At 40.6% G+C, this 10,564-nt stretch overlaps 1 protein-coding gene across 4 annotated transcripts in view; it reads right to left on the bottom strand.

The window, feature by feature from the left end:
- Positions 1-608: 608 nt before the first annotated feature.
- Positions 609-10,564, bottom strand: part of UBE3D (ubiquitin protein ligase E3D) — a 181,082-nt gene continuing 171,126 nt past the window's right edge. For 2 of the 4 annotated variants that reach the window (XM_075597939.1, XM_075597937.1), the window contains exon 10: positions 611-1,401. In XM_075597939.1, coding sequence (XP_075454054.1) covers positions 1,381-1,401 — 21 coding nt within the window. In that variant the 3' untranslated portion in view covers positions 611-1,380. Of the gene's footprint in view, positions 1,402-10,564 lie in introns of all 4 variants that reach the window. The other 2 variants (XM_075597941.1, XM_075597940.1) reach the window with 2 other exon arrangements.

Genomic DNA, 10,564 nt, shown 5'->3' with positions numbered 1-10,564 from the left:
TTTTAATTTTTCTATACAGAGAAAGTTTAGCCGAGTCTGTCAAATAGACATTTTAGGCCTTTATTCACTATGCTATGAAGCTGGTTCATTGTGCTGGAGAAGAGATCAACTCAGTTCACATGAATGAGACTACAATCTTCTTCAGTATGAGGAAATAACTTCACAGCATTCTAAATAATAGTCTTAATGTCCATTCACAAGAACTGTAACATGTTTACCACCCATGGAATGCAGTGTCATGTCTACTAGTTTGAATTTACCTAGGCAATAATTTCCAGGAGGTGCTATATTCCTAAAACTGCACCTGAAAAGTAAAATACATAAATACAATATAGCTGAAAAGGTTCCAAACAGAATATTATCAAAGTGAATCCCCAAAAGGTCAATTTGATGTTTTCCCAAGACAGCAGAATAGGTTTTCTGTCTGTGTGCAAAACCCTTCCAACTGAATTGTTCGCTGTAACAAGGTTGAACAATTTTAAATAGGACGCCTTTCTTATTTAATGTGTATCACCATAAGTGCACAGTAAACAGCTCACATTGCAGCTAAAATAAGTAATGCAATTATTAATTACAGAGGGAGTTAGTTCATAAAACACAGATTTGGTAATTTGGAAATGTTTTGCTTTATTTTACGATGACAGCAAAATAAGTAAGCACATTCACCACTGAAGAATGAAAATAACTATGACAAGTTGTTTAAGAGACTCAGAAGGAGGTTTGCTAACAGCTATCATCCATCTAAGTAATTGACAAAACGCAACCATTTCTTCTCATCCTGTTCCACTGAGCTCCAGCTTATCTTGTTTAAAGGTTACACTCGTTTTAATGAAGCATTGTGTTCATCTAGCAACTGTACGGTAAAAAGTATAGGTCTTTGATGGTTACAATTTTAAGGATATGAATATAGGTGTCTACGTGAATAAAATTCATTTTTTTTGTAATAACTATGGAGCAGTATCACTGCTTAACAAAGCAAGTATAGTTTTTCTGTTAACCTATTTAGCAACACATTTTTTTATTTTATTTTTTATCCATTTTTGCATCAACATAGTTTCTTCCGGTTTTTAGCTTGGTGATCATTAAAGAAATAGTCATCAATATCGGAGTAAAACCTGACATTGTGGTATGAACTCCCTCAGTGCTGGGAATTGGATAATGGGATCTTGGTGGAATTACGTATCATGTTTCTTCCTTAAGATAGCCAAATGCATCCCCACAGCAGGACTGTCAAGCTCTTCTGTTCTTCGCATTATGTGTCAACTCTGTCAGTACTGGATATGAAATAATATTTATTGCTTATAATACATATACATGTATAATGCATTTCCCCAGTACACTGAGCACTGGATGCTTTGGAAGAGGATTTCAAGAAGTTCTTCAGATCTTCAAAAAGGCCACCTGGAAAAAAAATAAGAAGTATAAATGAAACGTTTGTACCATTTCCAAACGCACGTCTAGAGCTATTCATTTAAAGTATTGTATGTATTTTTCTACCACAGTCCGTTTTATCATTTCCAGAAGGAATAAAGTCCTGGTCAAGGAAAGAATATACGGTACTACATTTGACTGACGTTACCACTACATTTTGGCTTTATGATGGTAGATTACGGTGCTATTAACAACTTGAGATGTGAGGTTCTCACATCTTCAGCGAAAGACCTAAAATATAAGAAAACCAGTCACTTCGGTTTGCAAAAAAAGGCGACTCCTTCCATCACATACCAATTTTCATCAAAGTGCAGGCACGTTATGTGCCTTTTAATCTAGAATCATTATTGGTTAAAACGTTAGACAAATCTTATAATGACACTGTGCAACTTTGCACGCCACTGTGTATAACACACTAATATTGCACAATAGGGTTTAACAGGCTGACCGTTTCAAGATCCCTATCAATTTTGAAAAAAGAATAATAGGCACTCCATAAATGAATAAAAACGTAAAAGCAAGTGCACACACATTATATATAATAACATAGTAAATTGTATTGTATGTCTTAATTTATATAGCGCCATTAATGTACATAGCGCTTCACAGTAGTAATACATGTGGTAATCAAATAAATAACAGATAATATAAATAACAGATCATGGGAATAAGTGCTTCAGACATAAAAGTAACATTAAGGAAGAGGAGTCCCTGCCCCGAGGAGCTTACAGTCTAATTGGTAGGTAGGGAGAACGTACAGAGACAGTAGGAGGGAGTTCTGGTAAGTGTGTCTGCAGGGGGCCAAGCTTTATGTATCATGTGTTCAGAATATCCACAGTGCTATTCATATGCTTCTTTAAGCAAGTGTGTCTTAAGGTGGGTCTTAAAGGTGGATAGAGAGGGTGCTAGTCGGGTACTGAGGGGAAGGGCATTCCAGAGGCAGTCAGTGAAAAAAGTTTAAGGTGGGAGAGGGCTTTAGATACAAAGGGGGTAGAAAGAAGACATCCTTGAGAAGAACGCAAGAGTCTGGATGGTGCATAACGAGAAATTAGGGCTGAGATGTAAGGAGGGGCAGAAGAGTGTAAAGCTTTAAAAGTGAGGAGAATGAAGTGTGAGATGCGGGATTTGATCGGAAGCCAGGAGAGGGATTTCATGAGGGGAGATGCTGAGACAGATCTAGGAAAGAGTAGAGTGATTCTGGCAGCAGCATTTAGGATAGATTGTAGGGGAGACAGGTGAGAGGCAGGAAGGCCGGACAGCAGGAGGTTACAGTAATCAAGACGGGAGAGAATGAGGGCCTGAGTCAGAGTTTTAGCAGTCGAGCAACAGACGAAAGGGCGTATCTTTGATATATTGGTGAGGAAAAAGCGACAAGTTTTAGAAATGTTTTGAATGCGAGTGGCGAATGCGAGAGAGGAGTCGAGTGTGACCCCTAGGCAGCGTGCTTGGGCTACTGGGTGAATGATCGTAGTTCCAACAGTAATGTGGAAGGAGGTAGTAGGGCCAGGTTTGGGAGGAAGTATGAGGAGCTCTGTTTTAGCCATGTTGAGTTTAAGGCATTTAAATTTAAATATAAGTTTAAATATTTCACCCAAACCAGAGTTCAATGAAAAATGCACTGTAGAATTGTTAGTGAAAAAAGAATATATTATACTGCAAACAGAGACCAGTGTTTTGATTCACTATGGAACCCCCTTTGATGAAAGTCCCAGAGTGGATAGAAACGCTGGTTTCTTTTTAGACTACAATTCTAGTCCAAACAGAAAAAAAATATATAGAAATGCAGTGTCTTCCACTAAATGTGAACTGCGTGGGTGCAACAAGAGGAGGAAAGGGTATCAATGGTTCTGTATCTGCACCAATTGTTTGTCTTGAAAAAGGCTCTAGTGAAAGCTGAAATGTTGATTTTTTTTTTCTAAATAATTTTTTATTTTACTACAAGACCTGGTGTGTCTGCTTCTCTTGTGTGTGTGTGTGTGTGTATGTGTATATATATATATATATATATATATATATATATATATATATATATATATATATATATATATATGCATTTTTACACATTGGAATGCTGTTTTGCCCTTCTGTTTATTTTTATATTCCATGTCTTTCCTCTGATTGGAGTTGATATTATTTGGGGATTGTGTTTTCTTGTTGTGGATTTTAATTGGACCATACCGTTCTGATCATTAAACTATAATAGAAAAAGCATTAAAAGACCATAACACCAAATGATACACAAGCTGAAGTATACGGTGCAGGATGGCACCATTTTTCAAAAAGAAGTAGAGATAAGTATACTCTAAAAATGAAAACGTTTATGTACTCTGACATTAATACTGGGAAAGGATAAAAAAAAAAGAAAGTTATTTACAATGTGGATTCGAAAAGCAGAAACAAACGTGTCTGATTTCCATCGTACTTCAACTCGTTACCTGATCAAGCAACCATAATAGTGTGGGTTAAATAACTCACTGCTGATAGCAGGGAAAATGTTGTATTACAGGGCAAGTGATGCATTACTGAATAAGCGCCAATCTAACAATATCAGTGTGGGTGTAGCCTTAATGTCAGGCATACAGTAGTAGATGATAGTCAAACAATGGCTAATTTGACAATTGCCAATCTTACTATACCACATTGTTTTGTTACATTTCTCTAAATGTAATATGCATTGCATACTCACTGATTCTACAAACGCAGTCATCTGAAGGGCAATAATTTAGTTTGAGATATTACACATTTGTAGGAAATTACATATAGTACTTAGCAAATTTTTTTCCCCTTCAAAAATGTAATTTACAATGTCAATAAAATAAACAATGCTGCCGGACGCTGACCAAATATGACACCAAATAATGTCAGTTGTGAGGAATTCGAACATGTGGATCTGAAATGTATTTATCTTTAGCATTTTTTATATATAAAAATATATATATATTATACACTAAAAATAGAGGCGTGAAAAGGCCTGGGTTATTTTAATCATTACTATCTGGCAGAAAGGTCTGTTTGTTCAGTCTTTGCCCGGAGGACTGAGTTTTAAAATTAAATCTATAAGAATATTGGAAAGAGAGAAGAAAAAAAAACACCTGAGCAAGCAAAAACCCATATGGCTGGAATTATTGGTTTAAATATCTGTTAAAAATAAATAAATATATATATATATATATATATATATAATCCAAATTCTATGTGGCCCATTTCAAGAAGTATGACAGATTGGTTATAATAATATAATGACATGGTTCTATGATGGACCATATCAAATTTACAATTTGACAAGTATTTATTATGCATTTGGATGAGTCAAATGTTGTGCCCCTTTCTCAACATCTTCTCTTCTGATGAAAAGGTCTCTGGCAATTTATAGAACAATGTACAGCTAATGTGCAAAAAATATAAACTGTTACTGATAGTGTTCAGTTTTATTAAATGGTGTTATTTAACCATATCAAGTATCTGGTTATAGCAGTGTCTCCCAACTGGTGGTTCACACACCCATCAGGGATTGTGGAAAAAAAATGTGGCAATGGCAGGTGCGCTGGGATGCTGTCAATTACCGCCAGGCATCGGATCCTTTCCCTGCTCTATATTACAGTGAGTACCACCGCCTGCCGCTTTCCTCTACCCGCTGACTCCTAATTTGAATGAAAAATTACCTCTGCTGCCTGGGAGGGTGAGGGGGGAAGAAACGGGAATGGGGGGGGGGGAAGAAACGGGAATGGGGGGGGGGAAGAAAGAGGGATGGGGAAGAGAGAAATGGGGGGAAGAGAGGGGAGGATGGGGGGAAGACAGGGATAGGGGAGAGAGCAGGTGGATGAGGAGAAAGAGGGTGTGGGGGGATGAAGGGGAGAGGGGTTAGAAAGAGGGGGGATGGGGAGAAGAGGGGGATTAAGGGGAGAGATGGAGGATGGGGATAGACATGGATGGGGGGCAGAGATAGTGGGGATAGGAAAGAGAGTTGTGGATGGTGAGTGTAAGGAATCCTCTCCTCGGTTTACTGTTTGCCTTACTTTGCAGAGCTGTGCAGTCCTGGAACACTTCCCCTGATATTTACTGCAGCCTGGATTCACTCACCAAAGTAATGCTGTCACACGCCCCTTCTGCTATTGGTTGACTGACCTTTAAGTACTGCTTTCCCACAATGCTCCCTGCCGAGCATAGTCCTTCATGGATGTCAACGAGTGTTCTGCCACAAGCTCTTGGCTTGTTATTCTCGTTTCTACTCTGTTTTGTCCTAGTTCCTGAGGCCGGCTGCTAGTCCCATGCAGCGGCCTGTTCCTGTGCTGAAGCGGAGTACTCTCCTTGTTGTCTTCAGCTCGCTGTTTCCTGTGACTGGCTGCTAGTCTCATGCAGCGGTCAGTTCCTGTCTCCTGTGCTGAAGCTGAGTACTCTCCTTGTTTACTTCGGCTCCTTGTTTCCTGAGACCGGCTGCTAGCGTCACGCAGCGGTCTGTTCCCGTTTCCTGTGCTGAAGCGGAGGTTCCCCAGTGTTGTCTTCAGCTCCCTGGTTCCTGGGGCGTGCTGCTCTTTCTCTATTGCAGAGGCCGTGTCCTGGTTCCTGCGCTGAAGCACTGATCTCCACTGCTGCCAGTCGGTGTGCCCACTCCGGTCTTCCTATCACCTCCTGAGACCAGTACCATAAGCCATGGTCCACTCCCGCGCTCAAGCTCCTAAGCTGAAGCGGGGTACTCCTGACTACCTGTTGCCGAACTCCTGCTTGAACAACGTTTACCCTGATGTCTCCAGTCCTGACCCTGGCTTGTCCACTGACGATGCTGCCTTCTCCAGTCCAGACCCTGCTACGTACAACTATGAACTGCGCAATCCGGATCAGCCTGCGCGGTCTAAGGTCGGTGCTTTTACAACCCCACCTCAGCCACGCGGTCCGACCCAGGTTTGTGGCGAGCACAACCCTGACTGTGAGAGGGTAGGAATTGGGGAGAGAGGGGGTTATAGGGGTTCACAGAAAAAATATTTTCTACCAGGGGGTTCATGAGGTAAACAAGGTTGGGAAGCACTGGGTTAGAGTAATGATTTCTTGAACTGCTTGTTGAGCCCTTAATGTATTATGAGCCTGAATCATAACATGAACACACATTGGTAAGACACTGAATATTTTGGGTTATAAGATAATATGGTGACATTTAACCCTTTTGAGTGCTAAATGGGTCATGGTACCCAAGTGCCATGGCGCCTCCGGCACAGTGCAGATCAAGTGACCGCGGTGGCCATTTCCCTCTGTCATTCCTTCACAAGGTAGATCACGTCCTGCGATTCATGGGAATGCAGGACGCAATCTAAGCAGGTAAAAACCCGCCCTGGGCATGACGTAGCCACTACGTCATGGGGCCCCTGGAGTGCCAGATCCCTTGATGTAATTACTATGTCTTGGGGCACTCAAAGAGTTAAATGACAAGGGCCGGCCTTAGGCAAGGCAGCCGACTTGGGATCTGCTCCGCGCCTCTGGGGGCCCCGCGCTCCCTCTTCTCTCTCCTGTCGGCACTGGGATCCAACGTTCACCGATATGTGGGGAGCTGGAGAAGCGATTTCTGGGCGCCCCCTCCAGCTTCCCCCTCCGGTCGGAAGTTGGATCTGGGTGCTGTGGGGGTGTCTGGGTGGTGTGTCCTCTTACCTACTCCGCAGCGGGCCACCTCCTGCAGTGTTGCTTTACCACTGCACAGTATTATATGACATAGCGTTGCCATGGCAATGTGATGTCACATCACGCCGTGATGCGTGTTGCCATGGCAATGTGACATCATATGCCGTTGCGACGCTGCCGGAGGAGGGCTGCTCGTCTAGGTAATCCCCTCTTTTTTAGAAACCACCCTGGGAGTCCAAAGGATTGCATGACTGTGTTCTGTAGAAGGTACATTGTAGACACAATGCAACACAGTCACATAACAAAGGCAAGGAAAAGACCCATGGTTGAACTTCTTAAGATCTCCGACAGATACCTAGCATAATTTTGTTATTTCCCCAATTATAAAACTTCAACACAAGGCCGATTACAGTAGTTTACTGTTGTGCTTAAAAGGGAACAGACTTCTTCAGATCTCTTCATTAACATCTCATCTTCATCAAGATGTTCTACTCTGTCATTGCAAAAACAACAGTAATACTGTTATACAGAAGAAGTATGGAGTTAATCAGCGACAATCACACGTTAAATACAGTTCTGTTGGCCCAGATGCCCCACTTTATTGACAACACAGAGTAAGAGGTACCAACCATCTTCAGGAGTTCAACATTGTTTCAATATAGTTCAATTAGCCATAATATGCACTTTTTAGGGCAAAAGCATTTGAACAGTTAATTCGAATATATATGTAAAAGGTGTTTTGGCCTCAAAAGAGTTACTTTGCAAACAGTTTATTTATCATATGAAGGGTTAGGGTTTGCTATCCGTTGGTCACTATGCGTGCAGTGGCAGTCGTACTGTCTTACAGCACCTTAGAAGATTTTAACTTTTCTTACGCACATTATTGTGTCTGCTTTGCAACCATTAACATCTTTACTATACAGAATCAGTAGACAAGCTCAAAACTAATGGGTCTCAAAGGATGAAATAGTTGTCATTGAGTTGATTTTTCGGCTTCTCATTTTCCTGATCCTAGGCTTTGCTGCACAAGCTGTGTAATGCAGCCAGCAAAGCTCTAGGGTAGGGCTGTCAGACTTGCATGCTGCCCACAAGGTGTTGCCAGTCCATCCGCACCCACTAAGCTGACAGGGGGTGGGGGGAAGAGCTGGTACAGGAGTCCCAAGCTTTCTGAGTCCCACGGCCCAGAGCTGCCCCCACTCTCTGCTCCCCCCGGCGGAGTTGCGGGGACACAGCACCCAGATCTCGCAGTCCCCGTCAGAAGAGGAGGAGATCCGGGGCACAGAAGTTTGGCAATTTACTGACAGGGAAATTTTCATGTGGTAGGTGCCACTAAAGAAGTTTCACTTCAAAACACTTAAATGCATGTTTGCTAATGCAAGAAGCCTGACAGATAAAATGGGTGAGCTTGACTAGCTACAGCGGAGCAGTATGGTATCATGGGCATTACTGAAACATGATGAGATGAAACTGCTGACTGGGCAGTTAATTTAGAGGGTTATTCCCTTTTTCGGAGGGATTGAGCAAATAGAAGAGGAAGTGGAGTATGCTTATATGTTAAACCAGATCTAAAACCTATTATAAGGGAATATGTTTATGAAGGCAATGATCAAAATGTAGAGGCCTTGTGAATAGAAATTAGCAGTGGAGGTAAAAGTATAAAGAAAATGATTGTAGGATATTCTATTAACCACCAAATAACTGAGATTGATGAAGCTAAAATACTTTTGCAAATGGAGAAGGCATCAAAACTGGGTCATGTTTGCTTAATGGGGGGTATTTTAAATTATCCAGATATAGACTGGGGCAATGAGATTAGCATTACAACAAAAGGAAACAGGTTTTTGGGGGTGCTTAAAGAGAATTACATGACCCAAATTATTGAGAAACAAACAGGAGAGGGGCTGAACTGGATTTGGTCATATCAAACAATGTAGAAGTAATTGCAAATATTCAAATCATGGAACATTTGGATTTGAGTGATCATTTGAAATAAATTATCAAAAACAGATTACTTGGGTTCAACAAAGACCTTAAACTTTAGATGGGAAGATTGTAATAAACTGAGGACTAATCTACAGGGAATACATTGGGATGATGTTTTTTGCAGGGAAAAATGTGGAAGATAAATGGGTAGTCTTTAAAACATTGTTAGAAAAGCACACATATCAGTTTATACCCTTGGGTGATAAATATAAACAAGTCTCAACCAATGTGGCTAAATAAACAGATAGGTGAGGAAATGGATAAGAAGAGGCAGGCGTTTAGATTCTTAAAGTCAGAAGGGACGGAGGCAGCATATCAGAATTATAAGGAATGTAACAAAAGTTGCAAAAAGGCAATCAAATTAGCAAAAATGGATAATGGAAAAAAGGATTGCAGTAAAAAGTAAGGTCAACCCTAAAAAATTCTTTAAGTACCTTAATAACAAAAAAAGAGAAAAGAAAATATTGGACACTTTTAGTATGAGATGGACAGGCAGATAATTGGAGATAAGGAAAAAGCTGAGGTATTAAACAAATTCTTTGCCTCTGTATTTACCAGGGAAGAATCAATTGCAATGGTGGTGCCGCAGGAGAAAGCCACAACCTCTATACAGTATTAACGAACACTTGGTTAACTGAGGAAGAAGTTCATATGCGGCTTGATAAAATGGAAGTAAATAAAACTCCATTGCAGTGATGCGTCCACATGACGCCGGAGCCATGCAGGGGGAGGGGGTTGCGAACCGGGGGTAGAGGAGACAAGGGGGTGCATTAAGGTAAGTTTGTGCACCCCTGGGTTATTATTTTTTTTCCAAACTCATCTATAATGTAACTAGATAGTATATAAGTCTACATATGACTATTTGTGACTTGATTGCTGTGATTAAATGCTAGCAGGCACTGTAGATCAGTACCAAAGGGATAGGACAATATAAATATAATCACTAAACAGTTGTTTTGAATTTGTCCCATATTATTGCACCATGTGGATTTGTTGATGTCTGTACGGTGAAGGAAAACACTAATTTTAGAAGTTATTAATGTGACAAAAAGGGTTTGATATTATGAGGTCATGCATGTGAAAATGACCAACTTGTACATCGGTATGAAGTCACTAGTTATGTTAAGGTAAACAGCAAAATTGAACCAGAATAATAATTTTGCAAACACAACATATTTACTGCCCTTCTAACACAACACTGAAAAACATGCACACAGCATGCAACAGCACAATGTACAACAGGAGCCCTGCCCATTAAATAGATCAGGGCTCTACTATTTCAAACCCTTTTACGCATAAACTTGTTCTCATCTGGCCCCCTTTGGAAACTCACAGTCATTAAAGAGTTGAAGTCAGAGTCACCTTAAAATTGATGGTAAAAATGCCGGCTAATTAATTCATGAAAAGGATTATCGGGCACAGTTTGCTCTAAACACTAGACGTCTAATTATTTCTGTGACTATGTACCATGTATGAATATTTCATTGTAACACGATAAAACCTTTCTTGAAATTATTTATCGGCAAGGATCTGTGTCTGTGCA

Source organism: Ascaphus truei, chromosome 4, assembly GCF_040206685.1.
Source record: "Ascaphus truei isolate aAscTru1 chromosome 4, aAscTru1.hap1, whole genome shotgun sequence".
NCBI classification, from domain to species: domain Eukaryota; kingdom Metazoa; phylum Chordata; class Amphibia; order Anura; family Ascaphidae; genus Ascaphus; species Ascaphus truei.
Note: the sequence above shows the minus strand (reverse complement) of the source record. Positions and strands in the feature narration are given on the sequence as shown.